This window comes from Chiloscyllium plagiosum, unplaced genomic scaffold (assembly GCF_037043375.1).
Source record: "Chiloscyllium plagiosum isolate Xiang-an unplaced genomic scaffold, Cpla_swu_hap1 HiC_scaffold_26, whole genome shotgun sequence".
NCBI lineage: Eukaryota > Metazoa > Chordata > Chondrichthyes > Orectolobiformes > Hemiscylliidae > Chiloscyllium > Chiloscyllium plagiosum.
The window spans coordinates 21,933,332-21,959,912 of record NW_028270164.1 but is presented as its reverse complement, the minus strand read 5'-3'; the positions used below and the strand labels follow the sequence as shown (position 1 = coordinate 21,959,912).

General features: G+C 39.0%; 1 protein-coding gene across 2 annotated transcripts in view; it reads right to left on the bottom strand.

The window, feature by feature from the left end:
• Positions 1-26,154, bottom strand: part of LOC122563171 (sushi, von Willebrand factor type A, EGF and pentraxin domain-containing protein 1-like) — a 188,304-nt gene extending 162,150 nt beyond the window's left edge. For both annotated transcript variants that reach the window (XM_087973561.1, XM_087973560.1), the window contains exons 1-2: positions 26,001-26,154; positions 3,633-3,818 (exon numbers count right to left, since the gene is read on the bottom strand). In XM_087973561.1, coding sequence (XP_087829687.1) covers positions 3,633-3,818; positions 26,001-26,064 — 250 coding nt within the window. In that variant the 5' untranslated portion in view covers positions 26,065-26,154. The remainder of the gene's footprint in view (positions 1-3,632; positions 3,819-26,000) is intronic.
• Between the last annotated feature and the right edge of the window lie 427 nt (positions 26,155-26,581).

The following is a 26,581-nucleotide window of genomic DNA, read 5'->3' as shown; positions in this document are numbered from 1 at the left end:
TTTGAAATTAGTTTCTCAAAGGCTCTGTAAAAATTTACCTCTTTGTCAATAATTAGTCATATAGAAACAATTGAAGAAAGGAGAATCAAGTCAAATTACATAATTTATTTTCTCTTTCCTTAAAACACTGTACTATCAGTATTATATTTAGTTTCAGGAAAGAGTTCTGAATAAATGGTTAACTTCAGAATGTTTATGATTGAATTATCACTTCTGGAATTTTGCTTTCTGGCCAGAGTGAACTTCCCAATATTATTTTAACATACAGGTGAATGTTTAATTCAGGATGATAAGATTTGCTCATCAAAAATGTTCATTGATATAAACTGGTGTTCCAGAAGAGAAACCAAGGAAAGAAGTGTAATTTTCTTTGAAAAACATTATCCAGTAATATGTACTAAAATCTGGGAAAGCCAATGTCAAAGAAGCTTAGTAGAAAACAAAATGAGAATAATGTTTCTTCATGTAATTTGCAGTCAAATTTACATGAGAGCACTAAACTGATAGCTTTCCTTTGGTGATGTTTATTGTCTTTGCGTTTTCTTTTAAGAGAATTGAATTTGACAATCGAGCCACTACCTGTGGCATCGGGATCATACATTAGAGGTAAGTCAAATCTCATAGAACTTTGATAAGATCATTTGGGGATCAAAGTGGGGAAATGAAGACCCAGTAATGAATACTTGATGGTTTGGCCAAAGGGATAAATGAGAATATGGAAAGGTTCAGAGAAATTACAAAAGGCCTCATTACCCAGGGGATCAGACTGTGTTGAGATGGAAATCCATGCTAAAACAGTCAAGGATCTGATTGATAGGGAATGAGATGGTGTTGAAAAGGTTCAATAAGATGCGCACATGGGCTATGGATGGTAGACCAGACAAGACAAAAACTTCAACCTGATCCAAAGTGGAGAGATACCTGACTGAATTAAAAGCACACAGTTAGCACAACTAATCAAGTCTAAGGGGACACTGGATGAGTAACATGTTATAAGGGATCTCCCTTGTAGGGAGAAAGGGAAAGAAGACTGTCACCACATGCTGACACCCAGTGATTCAGGGAGACCTGCCCTAAAAATCATCCTTGCTTTTAAATATTTCAATCAATCAAGATATGGTTTGGAGACAGGGTGGTAGAGGTGGGTGGAATGGGAAATTATACAAATACAGGAGCTCACAGTGCCCTATTACTGCTTTACACTTCACCCTCCAGCTACTATAGGTCAGGCACAGATAATGCCATTTCAACAATTAGAATTGGAATTGCTCAAGATGTCCAATATGTTCCACAAACACTTCATGGACTAGCGAGGAAATAGAAACAATCCCTAATCCACACTTAGACAAAGAATAGGTCAGACAGTCAAGTTCTACAACAAGTTGCAAAAGAAATTACACATTTTTGAAAAGGATACAGAACAGTAAATACAAGAACAAAGATAGTTAAAAAAAAGGAAGGGGTATGGAATTGGGGAACAAACTTAAAAGTACACTCCGACAGTACAATAATATCATATCAAGTGGTAGAAGTACAACTACTATTGGCTCTTTCATGGGGAATAATGGCCTTTGGATAATATAGCAATAAGTTCAGTTAAAGGGCCTTTTTTCCTCGCTGACTCGAAATGAAACCGGAGTGGGGAAGATGTTATTAGGACTCCCCACAGCTGAGGCAGCATAAAGTGGCTGAAAATTGTTCTCAGTCGATTAAATATTGTTGGGGAAGATTTTTAGCTGAAGCTTGCATAGTCTGCTGTTTTACATCAAACAATAAGCGAGAGTAATAAGATGCATTCATACAGGGAGTAAATCCAAAGTCATTAGATAACGATAACACAGAAGGAATCCTATGAAAAGTATACAATGGGGTCTGTTACACAGAAACAGATTTAGATGCTTAGGTACATACTGTATGACATAATAAAAGCATAACTGTGTATTGTATTCTGTGACAAAGCAATATAACAAAGCCCACCTATCAAACATCAAAATCGGGTTTAAACAGATTGCCATTATGGTTTTATCTATATTCCTATGGAAGTTCAGTCTGAGACAGATTAACAAGACTCCCCTCCCTTTATCAGGATGGGAATACTGTCTGGAATGTGGTTCAATAAGATATATTGTGAAGACCCAAGGATACTTGATAAGGAGGTTGGTCAACAGCATGAGATCATGAGTCAGCCCAGAGCTGTCCATGAATTGATCATGCACCTACATGACTGATCTGATTTGGTCTGTATTTAATTAATTAAATAATATGATTGGTGTGTAACTGCCAATGGCAGGATGAAAGCAAATGTATAGAAAGTGTATATTTTTATTTGTTGAGTGGACTGCCCAGAGGCTTTCTCCCCACTGGGGTAAAACAATAAACTCTGTGATTTTGGAAGTGGACCTGGGTGTCAAGTGATTCATTTAGCCATTCTACCCCAACAAGCCATGATCTTATTGAATGGTGGAGCAGGCTCGAAGGGCTGAGTGCAGTATTTTGTTCTTTGGTCATATGTTCTTTGCTCCAAATACTAGATGAAGAAATAATTTGGGCTCAGCAGTATCACCATTTATCTATCCAGTACTTATCTGCCCTATCTTTTTTTAAATTCATTTGTGGGATGTGGATGTTACTGGCTGACCAGCATTTATTACACATCCCTGATTGCCCTTGAGAGGATGATGATGAGCTGCTTTTTTGAACAGCCGCAGTCCACCTGCTATAAGGTGACTCACAATGCCATTAGGTAAGGACTTCCAGGATTTTGACCCAGCGACACTGAAGGGATGGCAATATATTTACAAGTCAGGATGGTAAATGGCTTGGAAGGGAACTTGAAGGTGGTGGTGTTCCCATGTATCTGCTGCACTTGTCCTTCCAGATGGAAGTGGTCATATGTTTGGAAGGTGTTGTCTGAGGACCTTTGGTGAATTTCTGCAGATAGTACATACTGCTGCTACTGAGAGTTGGTGGTGGAGGGAGAGGATACTTGTGGAACATAGTGCCAATCAAGCAAGCTGCTTTGTCCTGGATGGTGTCAAGCTTTTTGAGTGTTGTTACAGCTGCACCCATCAAGGCAAGTGGACAGTATTCCATTACACTCCTGACTTGTGCCTTATAAATGATGAATAGGCTTTGGGGAGTTTGAAGTTGGGTTACTTGCCACGGCATTCCTAGCCTGTGACCTGTTCTTGTAGACACTGTGATTACGTAGGGAGTCCAGTTGAGTTTCTGGTCAAAGGTAACTTTCATGATGTTGGTAGTGAGGGAGACAGTGATGGTAACACTACTGGATGTTATGGGGAGGTAGTTAGATTATCTCTTATTAGGGATGGTCATAGCCTGGCATTTCTGTGGCGCAAATGTTTCTTTTGCCACATGTCAGCCCAAGCCTGGATATTGTCCAGATCTTGTTGCATTTGAACATGGACTGTTTCAGCATCTAAGGGATCACAAATGGTGCTGAACATTGTGCAATCATCTGTAAACATCTACACTCCTGAAATCGTCTCTCCTGACAAAAATGATTACAACATCAGGACACTGGACTGCTGCTTGAATCCATTGACTGTGGACCAGAAAGAGTAATGCTAGTAAACAATAAGGGTCTGGTGAGAAAACGTGTTATTACTTACGTTCACAAAGTATCAGTAGTGATGACCAAGTTGAATCGTCTTTACACTGAATAGATCGCGAAGGTCCTTTACCAACATAACCTGGATTACATTTGTAAACAACTCTGTCACCCACTTGTATTGGGGTCTGAGCGGTACGATGAAACCACACACCATTTTCTAACTTGGGAGGGTTTATACAGTTACCTTTAAATAAAACAGATCTTTGTAAGTTCATAGTAATGGTTTTCATACTTATATTGTAAGATTTGATATATATTAGTAGCAGAACCTGTGTAGAATTAGCCATGATGAATCTGAGAATATGCTGGCTTATAATTTGAAGGCTGGTGAGTGTGAAAGCTAGTACAGAAATGTTAAGCGCCTTTCTTTTATAAACATGAAAATGATATTTTGTAATTGGATTGGAATTATAATGTATAATATAGAAACAGTGTATCAAGTTCAGAAGAAAGAAGAATGCTTCATAGGAGTAGTTTTTGGACACTGATTTACAAAGAATCATAGGAACGTACAACACAGAAGGAGACCCCACAGGTTGCATCTTGCTGGCTCTTTGGAAGATCAAAATGGTTAATCCCACACCTTGGTTTTTGTTTTTAACCATTAAGTTCCTCACTGTCAAGTTGCTAACCAATCCACTTTTAAAATATTTATGGAATCAGACACAACTACTTTTCAAGTAGAGGGTTCCAGTTCTTGACAACTCTGAGAAGAAAGATTATCCTCATCTTTTCATTGAGAGTTTTTCCAAACAATTCTGAATTTACGACTTACACTCATTGTACAAAGGAATTTATTTTTAATTCATTCTATCCAAACCTCTCATCCTCTTGGAAATTTCTATCAAAAGTGTTTGCAGGATCTTGCTGTGTTTCCTATATTACTACTGCCCACACCATCACGAAAGCCTAATTCCCAACCATGGATTCCATTTACACTTCTCGTTGCCACGGAAAGGCTGCCAACATTATCAAAGATCCCTCCCATCCCAGTAATACTCTCTTCCAACCTCTTCTGTCAAGCAGAAGATACAGAAGCTTGAACACATGCACCAACTGGTTCAAGAACAACTCCTTCCCTGTTGTTGTCTGACTGCTGAACGAACCTCTCTAATTTCAATCTAATATTGACTTTGCTTTTGTGCACCTCCTGGGCAGCCATAACCTTGTATGCATCCCTCTGTCTAAGCACCCCATGAGCAGTATGTCCTTGTTTACTATGATCTGCTTGTACTGCTCACAAAACAAAACTTTTCACTGTACTTATGTACATATGACTACAATCAATGAAACCAAATATTTAGTGACTATTTTAATAGAGCTTTCATTCACCACAAAATGCTTTGAATTGCTGGTGATTATTGAAAGATGACATTTGGATGTGAGTCTCCTTTATTTTATAAATGTGGACATCTAATGTTAAAACTCACACAACACCAGATTGCAGCTGCGCTGTTCCAGCAACACATTTTCAGCTACAGTCTGACAGGTTTATTTGAAAGTACAAGTTTTAGGAGCGCTGCTCCTTCACAAAGTAGCTAGTAGAGCAGGATCATAGGACACAGAATTTATCGTAAAAGATCAATGTGTCATACAACTGATGCGGTGTATTGAACAAACCTCGATTGCTGTTAAGTTTTTAATTACTTAGAATGGGGATGTGACACTTTGATCTTTTACTAAAAATTCTGTGTCCAATGATCCTGCCCCACTAACTACCAGATGAAGTAGCAGTGCTTCGAAAGTTTATACTTTAAACCTGTTGGACTATAACCTGGTGTTGTGTAAATTTAACTTTGTCCACCTCAATCCAACTCCGGCACCTTCACATCATCAGGATTAGAATTGTAATGGAAAATGTACAAACAATTTATCAAGTTCAGAAGAAAGAAAAATTGCATATATATATATATTTTTTAAATAAGCTATAGAGATACACAACACACAGCCATATCTTAACCAACCTATTTTGCAATTCAAAATGGTGTCACATCAAGTAACCAGAGCTGGAGCCCTCAAGTGAGCAACTAGTTGACAGGAATGAGAAACCAGAAGATATAGAACAAAAATGCACGCAGCAGCAGTAAGAACCATTTGGCAGACTCTAAAACCAAACTCTTCCTCCTACATGATGCATACATACTTCTTGTCATCATTCCTTCCTGTATTCATGCTTTATACTAGAATTAATCACCTTCCTTAACATTTGCACTGACATCTTACTGATCTGTCAACCATACAAATTTGCTTCATATTTGTTTAACTTCTGCAGCCACACCAGTTATAATGCCCAGACCCAACAAATTTCTAAAAATTCACAACGTGTTTCTGTAAACTTAGTGTATGCTCCTATGGTATTTTCCTTCTCTAAAATGCAGTATCTCGTGCTGCATTATTTCATATTCTGGCTCTTCTTGGTGCAATCCTGGGGGCTAAAGCCTGTTTAGTAGCTGACTGCTGAGTGACTCAGTTTCTGTGATTGACATGGTTCCCAAGTTTTAAACATACAGCTAAGAATGGTGGAGCTAAAATATTTCCACAACCATGCCAAATGTGAAATCAACTGAAAAGTGCAGCGCAATATTGCAAATGTGCTACTATCAGAAGAGGCAATGATTCTTTCATTATTATATCCGATGATTTAGATTGGTCTATGGTATAGCGTTAATAGCCCTACCTCTAAGTCAGAAGCTCTAGATTCAAGTTCTAACTGCCCTGGATGTATGTCTGACAATTATTTTATTCTACGATTCAGGGGTGAAAATACTTCCATTTTCTTAGTTACAATTAAAACAAAAAGTGCTGGAAAAATTCAGCAGATGTGGCAGCATCTGTTGACAGACAAATAGAGTTAAGATTTCAACATTTCATTTTAAGATCATCATTCTTCCTTCTGCAAAAAGGTGTACCACAGATAGAGATATTGAAAAAAAATTAGGGAGATTTAGCACTTTAATTCGATCATAGCTGATCACTCTTTTCCTGCTTTATCCCCATACCTTTTGATCCCTTTAGTCTTAAGAACTATATCTAATGTCTGCCTGAAAATATTGAATGTCGCGGCCTCAAAACTTTCTGTGGCAGAGAATTCCAAAGTCAAGAGTGTGGTGATGGAAAAGCACAGCAGGTCAGGCAGTATCCGAGGAGCAGGAGAATCGACATTTCAGGCATAAGCCCTTCATCAGAAATCCTGATGAAGCGCTAATGTCTGAAACATCGATTCTCCTGCTCATTGGATGCTGCCTGACCTGCTGTGCTTTTTCAGCACCACACTCTCAACTCTGATCTCCAGCATCTGAAGTCCTCACTTTCTCCAAGAGAATTCCAAAGGCTCACTACCCTGTGGGTGAAGAAATTTCACCACATCTCAGAACCTAATGTCATGGCCTGTATCCTCAGACTGTGACTCCTTGTTCTGAACTTTCTGGTCATCAGGAAATTCTTTCTGCATTTAGAGACCTTGGTAATATTGTGTACTCATAAGTGGGTTGTAGAATAGCTTATATTAAGTCTCAAATAATAAAAGCTGAATGGACACAATGTGGGAGGTGACAGGAAATCATGACTTTAGGATGGCCAGGAAATGGGAAATAGAATAAGCTGCAGGTTGCAGAATGGGCAAGTGGTTGAAAATGTTCAGGTGAGTGCATTCATTAAGGGAATTTTCTTGACAATTACCAAAGAAAATCTGTGCTGTTAAAAAATGCAGCAGCGTATTTACCTGAAATAATATATACGTCACAAGTTGGTGACAGAATCAAGATTTTTATTAGATTTCTTCCAGCAGTAAGGGAAATTTATGTCAAACACTTTAAATACATAATGCACAGTATATATTTCAAAACATAATAAAGGCTTTCCTATCTAATAGGCAAACCTTCCAACAAAAATCCCCAACCCTGCCATTCCTGCACACATCACAAGGACTTCCCCACCACAACTTTAGCCAGAGTTAACTTATGACACAGTCAGAGTGATGACAATAACTTTCTTAAGGTACTTCACAGGAGTAATGAATGAAAATTTGACACTGAGCCACACAAAGAGATTTCCTTTTTTAAGATGAAGGTGGATAATGAGAAAGTTGGAAAAGTGCAGCAGGAATGAAAAGGATCAGAATCTCTAAATTGAGAAAATAATTCCTAATTTTCCCTTTTTGCTTTAAATGGTGACCTCAGAATTTTGTGATTGAGCAGTGACTAACTTATCTATTTATTTGCACCTCATGAAACTCCCAACATTCCTAATTTCTACGTCACTTCCAATTCTCTTCTCCTTTCCTGAGAAACTTGGCTTGTACATCAGAGTAGGTACCTGTCAGTAGCAGTTTGCTGACTGCTTAACCCAGATTTAATTTAATCTGTCTTTATCGCAATCTCTTTGCATTCGCCCTTATCACTTTCCAAACCTGTGGTCTCCAACATCCAGAAGGACAAGAGCAGAAGGTGGATGTGCCACCATCTTCATGTTTCCCTCCAAGCCACACACGTCCTGAATTGGAGCTATATAATCTCATTGTGTGCAGATCCTAAATCTTCCTTTCTAATAACACTGTGAGTATATACCTACACCAGATGGACTGCAACAGTTCAAAAAAACACTCACCACTATATTCTCAAGGGCCATTAAAAATGGGTAACAGATACTAGCCTTGCCAGTGATGCTCACCTTCCATTAAATAATAAAATAAAACTTGCTAGTGTTTACCATGTTTCTATGTGTCTTCAGTAATTGCTGTCCTTTAATGGCATTACTAGACAAGAAAAACAGATCATTATGTAACAGCCCACAGTATCAGTACTTGGGCCACACTGTGTGGGTCACAATCTTTTCAGTCACTTGTAGTTCTTTTTTTGTCAGTCTTCAGATCCTGGGAAGAGGCTCCTCATTCAAAGTTTGTTCTTCATGTGTGAGCACAAACCATGAGCTTTAGTGTGATATTTGTTAGCTGACAGCCTTGTAGCCAGCCCTATTCTGGCTTCACAGTCAACATCTTCGAGTTCACTTCAACATTAGGGTCATTAGATAATGACCAAGAACTGAATTTTAGTTTCATTCGACTATGGATACTTAGACTTCATAAGTACATATAAACACTCATATGCTCAGATTCACACGCACACATATTCAGTCATATACATATATTTCTATACTTCATTTGCCACTCATACAAAATTAGCATCACACAGACTCACACTGGCAAGAAGTCTGTCACTAATATCCACATTGTCTTCTAATGGAAGAAGCTCAGATTCTTTGTTCAATTCTTGTAAAGGACAGCTTTTGTGTCTCTCTTTCTCTGACCTTGTCTTCCTCTTTGCACTGAATAAATGATGCCCCAAAAACTGCTTTTAAAGACTTGAATCCCCTTAACAGCTTGGCAGCAGGTGTGCAGTCCTTTTACTTTCTTATTTATCACACTGGTTCAAGCAAAACACACAGTTACATTATAGATTCCTCAGAGTGTTCAATATCCCTAGGGATTTATACACTTAATTTACTGAATTTTATGACCTATTTTACAAACAAGTGAGTGGTCCAGTAGAGAAAGATATCCATCACAACAAGTCTTTCCTCTCGGCCATGAGATAGGGGAAAGGGGAGGAATCCATCTGCAGTCACTAAGCAGTTAAAATATTCCTGACATTGAATGGTGCATGCATTGTAATAGTCTTAGATAAAGGGCACAATTCTGATCAGAAATATAATTTTATTTGACATATTTCAATTAATATTTTATATCAATATTTACAATTGAAACAGTCGTCATTAAAATATTGAAATGGATCTCAGCACAACCAACCCAAACTTCTCTCTGCTCAAAATACATCCCATTTACCTCTTTACTTACTACTTCCCATGAAATAGGTTCTCAGAATTTTAAACAGTTCCTTTCACTTGGCATTCACCATCCTGACTCTACCACAACCTCTTTACCATTCAGTACCACAAATTGCTCAACAGCCACTTCTCCATCCCAGGTCAGATCATGTATGCTGCCATGTCCTAATATAGATCCTGGGCTATTTCCTTTCCATATAAAACCTATGGCTGTTCCTCCTCTCTCAGTATTATTCCTAGGACCAGAACCAGCTGCTTCTAGATTTCTTTACAGCTTTGCTCCAGAGACAAGTAAAGGAAGGCTGTCCCCAACGTCAAAGCAGCATTTTACTGAGCTTGGTATCAAGGAGCCCTCATTAATTTGATGTCAGTGCACATGAGGGAAAACTCTCCAGTCACTGGAGTCATACCTAACAAAAACATTGTGCTGGCTAGAGGCCAATTATCTCAGTCCTAAGACATTGATGGAGATCTACTTATTTTTAGTTGTTTTATAAAGGGCTTACTTTCCATCTTTAGATTAGACATGGGCTGTCTTGACTATGTTTCCTGTAATCTTTAAGCTTACACACCAAGAAATATCCCACTACTTATTCAAGCACCTTCAGGTAACAAAGAAGCCCACGCCCACATATAGCAAAACCTGGACATCATCCAAGCTTGGCCTGATGAAACTTGCATAGGGGAATATAACTAAATATCGGCTTTAACAAGAGTGGCAAGAGCCAGGTCAAATCTATTCACCATCTATCCACTCAACTTCCTATTAACAATTGTGATTAAATATATTCTGAAGTCTTCATCATCACATGACTTATTCCCACATTACAGGCAACAGACAGCCAACACATCCACCCTTGTGATGCATTTCTTTTCTATGCCAATTGAAAAACAGAAATATGTGCAGTAGCGCCTCGACATACGAACGACCCCGTTCACAAACAAATCGGTTTACGAACAGGATTGTACGTAAAATTTTGCTTCAACGTACATACGAAATTCAAGGTACAAACGAAGATACAAATGTAAAAAGCCCATGTGTGACCACGCGGTTTCATTGTTCTGCTTTGCTATGCGCTTGTTGAACTCAAAAGCTCTCGGGCCCCACGTGATCTCATTCAGTTCGTCTTTGGCACGTGCGCTTTGAACAGCCGTCCAAGCATTCCTACACTATCCGAACAATGGGAAAAATTGATTCAGTTCGCGAACGTTTCGGTTCGCGATACGGGTCCCGGAACAGATTAAGTTTGTAAATTGAGGCGCTACTGTATTACCCAATTGGATGATACTTGATCACTTAAACAGTCTTTTGCCCCATTTTCAATATTTTTGTATCTTTTAGAGAAATATATTCAAAGATAATGAGCTCTGCATTGTATACACAGTGTAGGGTTTAGGATTATTAACAATGGGAAAGACCAGGTCTGCATTGTGTACACACTGAAGGTTTTGAGATTATTATCATTGGGATAGACCTCTGCATTGTGTACAGAGTATAAGGTTTAGAATTAATATCAATGAAATTGACCAGGTCTGCACTGTGTTCTCAGAATAAGGTTTGGGATTATAATCGATGCGATAAACCAAGTCTGTACAATGTACAATATAGGGTTTGGGATTAATGTTAATGGAGTGGGAGACAATTACAGAGATCCTTATTGATGAGCTGTTAAATTACAAAGTAACTATGAATCATAGTAATCACTATAAGGGAACTCTGTGTATATAAGATCCATATAATATGGATAATGCTCCTTCCTCAATAGGACATAAACATCCTTGCCTCGAACATTTAATCAGCTATAATTAAAATCTATATTGATTGCAAAGTCTGAGAATCACACAATGTTAATAGTTCAAACAAGTGAGGTTTTATATTATTTAAGACTGTAAGTCTAGATATTGCATGGGTAATGGGGTGTAACTATCAGCCTTCACCATCATCACTCCTCTGTAGCTGACAGCAACATCTGCTGTCTACATGTTGTTAAGTTGAGAAATATAGAAGCTGGTCTAAATAACTCTATGCTTTCCCATTAGGTGCACGATCGAAGAGGTCACAGTGTGCAATCATGTAAAAACCGTTCAACTGATTAAAAACTTCATTTGTTCTTATTACAAAAATTGTTAAAAGTTACGCCTCATTGAATGAGCTGTGACTGGACTTAATTAGCAAGTTCGTAGTTTCAACTGAGGGACTTCACTAACTTTTAAATCTAAGAACTCAGATACGATTGAATTGCTTTCTTTAGTTTTTCAAAGAGCTTCCTAGAATTTGTTATAACTGAAATGAGTGTTTCACTCCATATCCTCTTGAATCAAGTTGACTTTTCTTGTCCCTCTTATATACAGACTTCAGCTTTAATGTTAAAACATACAGTAGCAAAATATGGAAATTCTCATGTCATGCTGTTGTTTATCATTTTATCACAACTTCATTTTTTCATGTACTGTAATTGTCGAGGTTAGAAACAACTTCAACTTCCTATGGTTCTGTGTTTCTGGTCATATGTGGTCAATATACATCCTCTGCTAAGTATTACCAACAAGATACATTTCATTACATTTTTCAAAAAAACAGTATTTTGAAGAGGTTACATCATTTTCTTGATTTTTGTGATTTTACTCATTAAAATGAATTTAAGTGGTCTGTCAACTCACGACAAAGATGCACTTTAATTTCTTCAGATCAAATGCACTAGTTGAGCATGTCTATCTGTTTCCTGTGTGCGTATGGTACAAGCTGGGTTTTTTTGCACAAGACACAATCTGCTCTTTTTCAGACAGGTTGTGCAGTAGAAGTACTTCCTCATTGAGTCTAGACATTTTAGTATTGGTGATTTAGAGATTATTTTATTTCAACTACTTTGTATGGTTGACAATCCTCTTTAAAATCAATTTACTTCTTCAGTATTTGGCAAATTAGATAAGTGTCACCTATAATTTCACACAACTTAGGTGAAAGTGGAACAAATCTCTATGTAATACATTTTTGTAGTGACAGAGTACAAAATGTTATGTACATTTCTTAGCTCCTTTTGAAGTTTTATATTTTCTGCACACTTCTTGCTATTTTATCAGAACTATTTGCATGGTCATGAGGACAACAGAACAGCTAATCTCCTCACTTGATCCAATGCAAGGAATATTACATTTCTACAATGATTTTTCTCCTTGTACATATTTTAGTACCAATTCTGTTATGCAGCTGACTCCTATGAAGTGACACAATGAAGAAGAACCATGGCCAGAAACAATTGTTTAAAACAATTGCACAAATAGAGCCAAGCCAGATTCTGTGGAGAATGACAGACTTCAAAACATGCAGGAAATATGGAACTACTCTTGGACTCAACACTGTGTATATCTTATTACTGAAAGGGATTAATGGCCTTAATATTAACCACCACCATGACAGGCAGGAGAGAAGCTAAAAATGACTAAATGGGGAACACATCTCCAAATTATTGCATACTCTCTTATTGTTGTTTATACAATAGAGTTTGTGGCATCTAGATATGGTGCTATGGAGGTGCATGGCAGTTCATTAGTATTCAAATTAGACTCCCATGGTGATAGGAGCCCTATCCAAACCTTACAGTCATTCTACAGGTTTTCCACACCCCTGGGAGGGAGGCAAGAGCTGGTAAATCCAATGTGCAAGTACATTTTACATTTTATAACTCTCCTCTTCAGCTAATATGAGGGATGGTGCTCCCTCCATCCCCTCAAGGGATCCTTCAGCCTTCCCTTTTGCCAAATGTGACCAATCCCACAGTCCCTCCAAACCCTGATGAATTCTCTCTGCGCAGTTGATCACACATATCAAGCAATCTCCTCCCAACCTAACTCACTACACTCCTAACTCTAAATACTGGCTTTTTGATTGTTAACGATTGTCTCATGATGAGCCTTCCTCTCACAGATTTTCCCAAATGACAGACACTCCGGCTGAGAATTTTGCCAGTTGCCCAGGCAGGATACAATAAAAGGTACTGTTCCATGTCCCCAGTCTGACTTTTTCCAGATTTCTAAGCAACTTCTTCTTTCCATCAATATCAGAGTCAATGAATTAAACACAAGTTCACTGATTATTTAATCATGGCCTAGGACCTTTGAATACCTACTCTTTACACCTGTTGTCTTCCCACAAGACAGTTAAAATATTTACATTATTTCCTCTATCTTAAGGGGAATGAAAGGTATTGTTGTGTTTCAGAATATGGGCATCAATTGGAATGTAAAAACAGTGTTTATCATTAGATAAAAGGCTATTTTTAAATCCAACTGCTAGTTTCCAGAACTCCACAGAAATGACCATCTTTTGAACTATATGCAAACTATATAACAATTTGACATACCTTCAAGCATAGGAGAATTCAGAGTTAAAATGGAGAATACAAATTGGGAGATTTGTAATCAGTTGTCAACAAGATCACACATTCTAATAATAAATACCACCATCAGGCCAACAAGGTTTCAGGTGGATCATCTGATGGGTTACACACAGCATCTAAAGAGGCCAATATTTTAAGAACATTCTCAATTATTTAACTATTGTCCAAGCAAACCTACAGTCTGCAAACCATCTTGGGTATTTGACAACAACCTTCAGGATTGGTCAAGAGCCAAGAATCATCAAAAATATCCACATGTAAAAGGAGAAAAATATAACACAATAAGTGTCTTGTAGTATAAAAACAGATCACAAAATACAAAATACTTGCGAGTGTTGTTGAACAGAGGGACCTGGGGTTCAGGTTCATAGTTCTTTAAAAGTGGAGTCGCAGGTAGACAGGGTGGTGAAGAAAGCATTGAGTATAGGAGTTGGGATGTCATGTTGACCTGTACAAGACATCGGTGAGGCCACTTTTAGAATACTGCTACAATTCTGGTTTCCCTGCTATAGGAAGGATGTTATTAAACTAGAAAGGGTACAGAAAAAAACTACAAAGGATGTTGCCAAGACTGAAGGGCTTGAGTGTGTTCAGGAGAGGTTTGCGAGAATGGTTCCAGGAATGATAAGCTTAACATGAGGAATATTTGCAGACTCTGACTTTATACTCGATGGAGTTTAGAAGGATGAGGGGCAATCTAACTGAAACATATAGAATACTGAATGGCCTGGACAGAGTAGATGTTGGGAACATGTTTCCCTTGGTAGGACAGACTAGGACCAGCCTTAGAGTAAAGGGAAGTCCTTTTAGAACAGAGATAAGGAGAAGCTTCTTCAGCTAGAGAGTAGTGAATCTGTGGAATTCATTGCCATAGAAGGCTGTGGAGGTCAGGTCATTGAGTATATTTAAGAATGAGATAGATAGATTCTTGAGTATCAAGAGGATTAAGGGTTATGGGGACAAAGCAGGAGAATCAGGTTGAAAAGTTTATCAGCCATGATTGAATGGCAGAGCAGACTCGGTGGGCTGAATGGCCTAATTTCTGCTCCAATGTCTTATTTCTGCTCCTGCATCATATGGTTTTATGGTCAAAGCATCTTGTAGATGGCATACTGCTGTGATGGTGTGTCTGTGATGCAGGGAGTAAATCTAAAAAGTAGTGGAAGATGTCAAGCTTATTGAGTGTTGTTGGAGCTGCTCTCCTTCAGGCTCATAGAGACTATTCCATCACACTCCTAATTTGTGCCTTGTCGATGGAGAACAGGCTTTTGGAGGAGAAGAGGTAAATTATTTGCCACAAATTTCCTAACCCTTGAACTGCTCTGGTAGCCACAGCCTTTATAGAGCTAGTTTTGTTCAGCTTCTAGGCAATGGAAGATACAACGGTGGAATGACCATTGAACATCAAGGACTGATGGTTCAGTTCTCTCTTCTTGGACTTGGTCATTGCTTGGCACTTCTGTGGTGCGAATGGTACTTTCCACATATTTAGCCCAAACCTGGACAATGTCTAGCACCTGCTGCATTTGGACATAGGTTCAGCATCTGAGGAGTGGCAAATGTTGTAGAGCATTGAGCAATCATCAGCAAAAATCTGTGATTCTGGCCTAATGATGGTGGGAAATTCAATGATGAAGCAACTGAAGGTGGTTAGGCCGAGGACTCTACTCTGACAAACTCCTGCAGAGATGGCCTGGGGAGGAGATGGTTGATGTTGAACAACCAACATCAATACCCTTTGAGATAGGTATAGTTCAGACCAGTGAAAGGATTCGCCCCGTTGATTTATTGAATCCAGTTTTGTCAAGATTCCTTAGTGCTTTACTTGATCAATGATGCCTCGATGTCAAGGGTAGTCACTTCCAATTAGCACTTCGAGTTGGGTTCTTTTGTTTATGTTTAGACCAAGGGTGTAATGAGGTCAGGAGCTAAATGGCACTGGCAAAATCCAGATTAAGCATAAACAAACATTATTGTTTTGCAAGTGCTGCCTGACAGCACAGCTGACGATCCCCTATATTACTTTGCTGATGGTTAAAAGTACAGCAATAAGCCAGGATTTGACAAGGTTGAATTTATCTTGCTTTCAGTAGAACTTTCCACATTTTTGGGTTGGTGCCAGTGTTGAAGTGGTCACTTAGCTGGGGGCATGGTTAGTTCTGAAGTTTGTTTTCAGTATTACTGCTGGAATGCTGTCCTGACCAACAGCTTTTGCATTATCCAGTATTTTCAGCAGTTTCTTAATAATGTGAGGGAATGGAATTCATTGAAGACTGGTATCTGTAATCCATCTCAGGAGGAGACTGAGATGGACCAACTACTTTGTACTTCTGCCTGAAGATGGTTATAAATATGTTAGTTTTGCCTTTTGCACTGATGATGATCCATTGGGATCCTTGGCATTGAGAATAGGGATGTTAGATGACTGATTAGCCACCACCTTTCACGATTCAGCTGTTATAGTCTTTGGTACTTTAGACCACCATGGTAAATATAGAACTACAAACTCAAGAAGTGATTTAAAAAATGAAGTTTGCCATCATGGGACAAGCACAGATCAGATTCCAAGTACTGAATTCGGCTTGATCCTAAACCTAACCCTAATCCTAATCCATCCAATAGATTAACTCCAGTGAGCTAATTTATCTATGCACCTTATGGGTTACCCCCACTAAACTAGATTTAAGGTGTTGGCCATTTATGACTGAAATGAGAAGAAATTTCTTCACCCCAAATTGTGAACCTTTAAAAGTCTTTAGCCCAGGCAACTGTGGATGTATTGAGTATGAGTTGCCTGTATCCAAGTCACATCCATCATATTTTTATATACAATAGGATCCATTAGGGGAATAGGCACACGGCTGTCCTATTTCCTGTGTAGATTTGCTTGATAAATGAACAACATTCTGTAACAGCTGTATAAACACAAAGAAATACAGACGCTGGAAATTTTAAATACAAACAGAAAGTGCTGGAGAAACTCACAGGTCTTGTTGCATCTGTCACGAGAAAAGAAAGAGTTAATGTTTTGAGTCCAGTTACCCTTTACTCTCTCTGATTTTCTTTCCACAGTTGACAGTGTAACATACTCATACTGGCCATGCCTAACATTTGAATTTTTGATTCTGGAAAGGAGATTCACAAGATTTTGGACTACCAGAGCAATCAGAATTATTTTCAGAATATCTGTAATGATCATTCCAAAATCACCATATTTTCATGTACATCAGGTAAGGCCACTGAAGAAAAGGTAAGTGCTTGAAAAATCAGCTAACACAGGAACCTGAAAGTTAATGTTGTATTACTTCCACTTTCTTATAATAGAATTTGATGTGTATTTTGATTTTTAAAAACTCATTATTACTCATAATGCTATTAGTGGTTGAACAAATGTTTGAATTGTGGTGATTTTTTTTCATTCATGGACACTGCTGAACAGACTGATTGCCCTTGAGAAGGCAGAAGTGAGCTGTCTTCTTGAATCTTTACAGTCCTTGAGCTATTGACCAAGCAACAGTGAAGGAATGGTGATATAAAATCTAAAATTCGAATGGGGTGTGCTGTGGAAAGAAACGTGCAGGAAAATTCTGCTGCCTTTGTCATGCTATGGTACCATAAGACCGTAAAAACATAGGAGCAGAGGCAGGCCATTCTGCCCATTCATTCTACAGTGATATTCAATGAGATCAAATCTGATCTAGTAAACCTCAACCCCCTTTTCCTGCTTTATCTTCATAACCCTAGATTCCCTTATTGATTAAACATCTGTCTATCTCAGCCTTGGCTATACCTAATGAGGAGAAAGTGAGGACTGCAGATGCTGGAGATCAGAGCTGAAAAATGTGTTGCTGGAAAAGCGCAGCAGGTCAGGCAGCATCCAAGGAGCAGGAGAATCGATGTTTCGGGCACAATTCCTGAAGAAGGGCTTATGCCCGAAACGTCGATTCTCCTGCTCCTTGGATGCTGCCTGACCTGCTGCGCTTTTCCAGCAACACATTTTTCAGCTCTATACCTAATGACCCAGCCTGGGCAGCCTTCTGTGGTAAAGAATTCCACAGAATGATTAACCTCTGAGAAAAAAAATCTTCAGCTTTGCTCGAAATGGATGACCCCTTCTCTAAGATTTTGCCTTCTGGTCCTAGACTCTCCCATTGATGGAAACAACCTTTCTGTATCTACTCTATCAACTCCCCTGGAATCCTTCATGTTTTCATGAGGTTACCCCCTCATTCTTCTAAATAATGAGTGTAAATCCAAGCTCCCCAACCTCTCCTCATAAGAAAATCCCTCCATGACCAGAATCAGTTAATGGACTTTCTCTGGACTGTCTCCCAAGTCAATGCATCTTTCCTTAGATAAGAAGGCTGAAACTATTTGCAGTGCTCCAGCTGTGGTCTGACAATTGCCTTGTTTAGTTTTGGCAAGATCTCTCTATTATAATACTGTATTCCCTTTGAAACGTAGTCCATTTGCCTTCCCTGTTACCTACTGAAATTGGATGCTGGTGTTTTTTTTTGTGATTTATGCTTGAGCACTCCCAAATCCCCTCTGCTGCAGCTTTCTGCAGCCTTTCTTCATTTAAATAATATTCAGTTCTTCTATTCTTCCTGACAAAGTGCATAACCTTCTATTTTCCCACATTATATTCCATCTACCAAGGGCTTGCATAACCTGTCATTTCCCTATCAGACTGTCATCCGCAACACTTACCTCCCCACCTATTTTTGTGTCACCTGCAAACTTTGAAGTTGACAAAGTCAAAAGCCTATCCCAGTCAAACACCGGCATCTCCACATCATGGATAAGGTCAGAGTAATACAGTCATTTCTGTCATCAAAGTCATTAATATATATTGTAAATAAGTGTGACTCCAGCACTAATCCTTGTGACACTATTAGTTACAGATTGCCATCCTGAAAATGCCCCCTTTGCCCCGAGTCTCAGAGGAAGGATCACCCTAAGCTTTGACTTTTTATCATTATTACTTTCTTTGGTTCAAATTACAGCTGTACACATCTTATAATTTCTACCCTTCCTGTTACACTTTGATTACCATTTGAATCTTCACTTCTCTACACTTCTGCTCTTTTAGATTCTTTTTGATTTCTTAAAACTTCCCTTCAACTGAACTCTACCTCCAATTAATGAATGTAAACCCTATCTACAACCATAGTTACATGCATAGTTCAAATGAAGCCTTTCCAAAGGAACAGTAATCTTTTCCTCAGTATTGTTGCCAGTGCCGCATGAATTGGATGCTATTTTTCCTAAAGCAATCCTTTAGCCACACAGTTACCCCACTAACCTTGTTTACCCCATGCTAATTTGCACATTGCTCAGATAGTTTTTTTAAATTCATTCCTTGAGAAGGTGGTGGTGAACAGCTACAGATCATGCTGTAGGTGGATCCATAATGCCCTTGGGAAAGGAATTTTAGAATCTTGACCCAGTGACACTAGAGCAACAGTGACATATTTCCAAGTACAGGTGGTGGTGGTGGTGTTATCATGTATCTCTAACACTTGTCCTTCAAGATGGTAGTGGTTGTGGGTTTGGAAGGTGATGTCCAAGGAGCCTTGGTGAATTCCTCCAGGCATCCTGTAGATGGTACACACTGCTGCTAATCAGCATTGGTGGGACAAGGAGTAGATGTTTGTGATTGTGTTGCCAATCAAGTGGACTGCTTTGTCCTAGATGCTGTCATCTGTCTTTTGTCTTGTTGGAGCTACACTCATTCAGGCAACTAGGGAGTATTCCATCACACTCCTGACTTGTGCCTTTGCAGTGGGTGGAAAAGCTTTGGCTCAAAAGGAAGAGAGTTACTTTGCAGTATTGGTAGCTCTGACCTGCTCTTGTTCCATTTAATTTATATGGCTAGTCCAGTTAGTTTTCGGCTGGATGTCATAGGATGATGGTTAGACTGTCTCTTATTGGAGAAGGCTATTACCTGGCATTTATTGTATGTGATCATTACTTGCTACTTGTCAGCTCAAACATGGATATTGTCCAGGACTTGTTACATTTCAGCATGAACTGTTTTAGTATCTGAGAAGTTGTGAATGATATTGAACATTGTACAATAATCAGGCCCACTTCTAACTTTATGATGGAGGGAAAGTCGTTTATGAAGTAGCTTAAGATAGATAAGCCAAGGAAATGCTGAGCAATTCCTGTAGAGATGTCCTGGATTTGAGATGACTGACTTCCAGCATCTATCTTCCTTGGGAGAGTTTCCACTGATTCCCAATGACTCCAATTTTGCTAAAGCTCCTTGATGCCACACTCAGTCAAATATGCCATTAACGTAACATAGGCTGTAATGAGCTCAGGAACTGAGTGGCCATAGCGGATCTCAAACTGAGCATCAGTGAGCAAGTTATTGCTGAGCAGGTACCGCTTGACAGGGATGATGACAATACCTTCTATCACTTAGCTGATAATCGAGAGTAGACTGATAGAGTGGTAACTGACTGGGTTAAATTTGTCCTATTTTTCATGTACAGGGCATAACTGGGCAATTTTCCATATTATTGGGTAGATGGCAGTATTGTAGATTAACTGAACTAGTCTGACTAGGAGTGTGGCTAATTCTGGAGCACAGGTTTTCAGGAATATTGCTTGGATATTGTCAGGTCCCTGCATCTTTGCAGTATCTAGTTCGTCCAACTGTTTCTTCATATCACGTAGAGTGCATAGAATTGGCTGATGATAGACATGCCTTATCTTTTGCAGTGATGTGCCAGATTCCTCCTTCATTGAAGATGAGGATATTTGTGGAGTCTTCTCCTTCAGTGAGTTGTTTAATTATCCATCATTATTCACAACTCAATGTGGCTAGACTGTGGAATTTAGCTGACATCAGTTGGTTGTGGAGTTTCTTACTTCTGCATATTGCATTTAGAATTCTGCTATCTTACATGTTAGGAATCCTACATTATAGTATAACCAAGCTGATACCTGATATTTATGCATGCCTTCTTGTAATCTTCATTGATATAATATGAGGAACATGATGGCAGTTAGAGGAATTATCATGGAGCATAATGACAGAAGATTGAACATACACTTTTGTTTTGTCTTCATGAAAGAAGGAACAAATTATCACCCAGAAATGTTGGGGAATCAAGAGTGTAGTGAAAGAGTGAAATTGAAGGGAATCAGTACTAGTTTCAAAATGGTGCTGTCAAGATGAATGAGGTTGAAGATGACAAATCCACAAGGCCTGATAATCTGAATTTCAGAATATGAAAGGAAGTGTTGCTGGAAATATTGGATATATTGGTGGTCAGCTTCCAAAATTTGAAAGACTCTGAGTAATTTATACAGATTAGAGAATGGTAAATACAACCTTATCATTTCAAGAACAGGATTAGGACAAAAGAAATTACAGAGCAGTTAGCCTAATTTCAGCAATGTGGCAAATGCTAGAATATATTGAAAAAGATGTGATAACAGATCATTTTGAAATCATTCATAAGATTACACAACTCAGCATGGATTTATGGAAGATAAAATGTGCTTAACAAATCTACAGAAGCTTTTTGAGGATGTATCTAGTTGAATAGATAAGGGAGAATCAGTGGATGGTGTATTTAGACTTTCAGAAGGCTTTTGATCAGGTCCTTCATAAGAGGTTTCATGAGATACCCGGGATACACGGCAATATATTTGTACGGATTGAGAATTGGTTGACAGACAAGAAACAGAGAGTGGGAATAAATGGGGCTTTTTCTGTGTGCCAGGAAGTAACTGATGGGACAATGCAAGGATCAGTGCTTGGGCCCTAGCCAAGCATGACACATTTGTATTACTTGGATGAGGAAATCAAATGCCACATTTCCAAGTTTGCTGAGAACATAAAACTGGCTGGGATTATGAGTTGTGAGGACGATTTAAAGAGACTTCAAGATGATTTAGACAAGTTGAATGAGTGGGCAAACACATGGCAGATATACAATGATGTGGCTAAATGTGAAGGTTTAAACTCCTGCCTGAGAAACAGAAAGCAAGAGTTTTATTTAGCTGGTAATATATTGGGGAGTTTGGATCTACAAAAGGACCTGGGTATCCTTTGTACACTAGTCAATGAAAACAGACAGGCAGGTACAGGGAGCAACTAGGAAGGCAAATGTTATATTGGTTTTCATTGCAAGATGATCTCATTTTCGGATGTCTTGCTGCAGTTATACAGGGCCTTGTGGAATCACATCCAGTGTAATGCATACAATTTCTTCCTCCCTACTCAAGAAAGGATACATTTGCCATGGAGGGAGTGCAGTGGAGATTCCGTTGTCTGATACAGGGGATGGCAGGACTGTCCTATGAGGAGTAATTGCTTCGACTGGGTCTGTATTCACTGAGATTTAGAAGGATGAAAGCAAATGATTGAAATTCTAACAAGACTGGACAGATTAGATGCATCATGTTTTTCTTGGTTGGGGAAGCTAGACCCAGTGTCACATTCTCAGCATTTCGGGTAGTTTGTTTAGGACTGAGATGAGGAACAACCTCTTCAGTCAAAGGGTAGTGAACCTGTGGAATTCTTTGCCACAGAAAGTTGTAGCAACCAAGTCAAGGAGATGGGTTTTTTTTTGATATTGAAGACATCAAGGGATACATGGAGAAAGCAAGAACATGACATTGAGCTAGCAGATCAGCATGATGGCTAAGTGGTTAGCACTGCTGCTTCATAGAGCCAGGAAGCAGGTCCAATTCCAACCTTGTGTGACTGTCTCTGTGGAGTTTGCACATTCTCCGCGTGGTTATGTGGGCTTCCTTTGGGTGTTCCGGATTTCTCCCACAGTCCAAATGCAGATTAAGTAAATTTGCCAAGGTAAAATGTCCATAGTGTCCAGTAATGTGCAAGAAAGGTGGATTTCCAAGGTAAATGCGGGTTTACAGGGAATAGGGTGAAATACTCTTCAGAGTGTTGGTGGAGATTTTATGGGCCAAATGGTCTCTATCTAGATTGTAGGTATTCTATGATTAGCCATGATCTTAATGAATAGTGTAGCAGGCTCAAAGGGCCGATGGCCCACTCCTCTTCTCTATGTTTCTATGCAATGGTACAGTGGGGAGATACCAGACTGAGGTTACAGATTATTGACATCTACAAGTCTGCTGTTGATGGTCTACAGTTCCTCCTGGATACCTAGTTTTGAGTTACTAGATTGGTTTGAAAGCTATCCCATTTAGTACAGTGATAGTGCCACACAACACAGTGAATTACATCCTCGATGAAAAGATTGGAGCTAATCTTTACAAAGGCTGAGTGGTTTCACTCATACACATTCAGTAATTCATAGATTCTACAACAGGTAGTTTGGTGAAAGTTATTCTCACTTGCTTATTCACTTACCACAAACCCAGTTCACCAACTATGTCCTTTAGAACTGAGACCACTTGATTACTAGCAATCCACAGATCCACTCTTGCTGATGGACATTGTAATCTCCCATCTATGGTACTTCTTGACACTAAAATTTTGTCTTTCAGTTGGTGTTTAGTATGAAGAAATGCAGGTTGAGGAGGGTTCTGGAGTTGCTGGTAAGATAATAATCAGAAATAATTTGATTGCCCTACCATTTGACCTATGCCTTCAGACTTCATATGGTCTGGAGTCAAGGATGAGGATTCCAGGGGTAATACCCTGTCTGCCATCCTGAACCACCTGTGGTGAATCTGTAACCTTACTAATGTATTCACAGCCTTTCTCTGGTGTGGCAGCTAAAAGTATTCCAACCATTGATTATCTAGGTTTTTTTACACCATTTCAGCATGACTTCCCTGGTCTTATGTTCTATGCCTTGGCTAATAAAGAACAGTATCCTGTTTGCTTTTCTATCTGCTTCATTTAATTGTAGCACAACCTTCAGGGATCTGTAGACATACAAAGTCCTTTTGTTCCTTGACACTTCTCAATATTTTACTTAGTTGTATTCCCTTGCTTTATTTGCATTTCCCAAATGCGGTGTGCCTCATGCTTCTCCAGAAGGAATTCTATTTGCACTTTTCAGCCTAACTAACCAGTTCATTGATATCATGAGATTCAATGATATTGCCATTACTCAATGCCCTATTATTAACATTCTGGCAGGTCATCACTGATTAGAAATTGAACTGCCCTACCATAAAAACGCTGTGGCTACAAGAGTAGGACTGAAGCTAGGATTCCTGTGGCAAGAAACTGACTTCCCAATGCTTATCCACAAGGCACATTTAAGAATAGGGATGAAATGTTCTCCATTTACCTGGACAATTGAAACTTCAAAGCACTCAGGACGCATGACAACATTAAAGACAACACAACCTACTTGAATAGCATCTCATCCACCAACTTAAACATGATTCTGTCCACCACATGGCTATAATGTGTACGATCTACAATCTGTAGCAACTTGTCAAGGCTTCTTTGAGAGCTTACAAACTTCTATCCCCACTACATATAAGAACAAGTCACACATCACTCTAACTTGGAAATATTTTGTTATACCTTTATTGTTACTGTATCAAAAACATGGACTTCTCTTACTATCATGGGTATGTCGACACCTCATGGACTGCAGGAATTCAACAAGGTAGCTTACCATCACTCTCTCAAGGGTAATTAGTGATTGGAAATGAATTCTGCCCTTTCCAGTCACACATGCATTCTAAAAGCAAAAGTAAAGTTTGACTAAGTTTTTTGCATCACTCCCTAGAAAGCAAGGAGTGTTTTCTAAGCTGGCCCTTTATAAGATAGCACTTGAGCACCACTGACATCCAGCATTGATCACTTATTTGGGATAAACTTTTGCCATTACATTTACCTAAAATCACAATTGAAACATTTCAATGTCTTTAGAATGATTCCCAACATGAAGTATTCTCAAAGACTGTGTGATCATGATTTATTTCACACCAGTGCAGAAATTGCAATCACCTAATTTGTAACAAGTAACATTCACGTCACACAGATGCCAGGCTATGGCCATCACCAATAAGAGACAATCTAACTACCACCCTTTGACACTCAATGGTGTTAGCATTAATGAATCTCCCACTATCAATATCCTGGAGGTTATCTTTGACCAAACATTTAACTGGACTCACCACATTAATACAGTGGCTACAACAGCATGTCAGAGGCTAAGAATACTGTGGCGAGTACTCACCTCCTTACTGCCCATTGACTATCTTGTAACAGTACTCTATTTGGGATAAAGCTGACCACCATCTACAAGGCACAAGTCAGAAGTGTAATAAAATATAGATTGTGCTGCAATAACACATGTTTCATCAGCATGAATTGGCTATAATGTGATAAATGAATTGTGGACATTATTTGGTTAACCCAAACCTTCTACTAAATGGGTAGAGCAATTTTCTATTAGCAACCTTCGACATTGCAATTTTGTATAGTGGTTTTCCATTGTGTGATTTTCTATAGTACAAGGTTGCAGAGGAACACAACTGTCACGTTATAGCAGAATGACCTGTACACCCCACTTGCTTGCATGAGTGCAGCTCCAACAATACTCAAGAAACTTGACACCATCCAGGACAATGCTGCCTGCTTGACTGGCACTACATTCACTCTCTCCATCGCTGATGCTCAGTAGCAGCAGTGTGTACCATCTACAAAATGCACTGCAGAAATTCACCAAAGATCCTGAGACAGCACCTTCCAAACCCACAAACGCTTCCAACTAGAAGGATAAGGGCAGCAGATACATGGGAACACCACCACCACCCCATCAAGCGACTCACCATCCTGACTTGGAAACATACTGTCACTGGGTCAAAATTCTGGAATTCTCTTAATGACATTGTGGGTCAACCCACAGCAGGTGGACTATAATCATTCAAGGAGGCAGCTCACCAACACCTTCTCAAGGGCAATTAGGGATGGGTAATAACCACCGACGCTCACATCATACAAATGAATCTATATAAAATAATTATCATCAAAACTTCCCCCATTTATTGATTTAATTTTGGATATTCCTGAGGATAAATCTTTTACACGTAATTTCGTCAAAATTCCATCAGATTTGGATGCTTTCTCAATTGAAGTGTTGTAAAGCTTCGGATCCTTTTTAAATGACAACTACAATGTAATTTAACAATAAGCGATCGTGAGTGATTACCTGTTACATTGGCCACCCAAACCATCAGGATGACCACTAAAACGAGCCCCAGTCTCTCTCCCATTTCCAACTTTTGTCAATGTCAGAGTTTGTTTGGGTCTGGAGGAGTTGCCAAGATCCCTGTTATGAGTTGATCTGTTATTGAAGGCGTCCAGGTCAATTTCATATAGTGGTTCGATTGTCAATTCTTTGTTTTTTTTATATATTGCACGCACTACTTTGTAGACTCCTCTGAACACGCCCATTTCAGCATAACCGCCCCTCCTCCACAAGAAACTCCTCCCATCCCCAGGTCAGAAATCCTAACAGTTGTGGCGGCGGAAATTGAATGGAAAGATGAAGTTGGAGAGCTGAAGGGGAAGCTAGGGCATGGGTCTAAGAGACAGTAGGAGTAAGCCAGTAAGCAAGAATGAAGATTTTACAAGGAAAATGACTGATCTGTTGGTAAATGTTAACAGTCTCCTTTCTCTGCAATAAAGCACGGGATTTGAACTCGATTCAAGAAACTTTATTGTACTGTACTAACTTTATAATTGAAATATATAACTAAAATGATTGAATAACGAGACAAACGAGGGGCC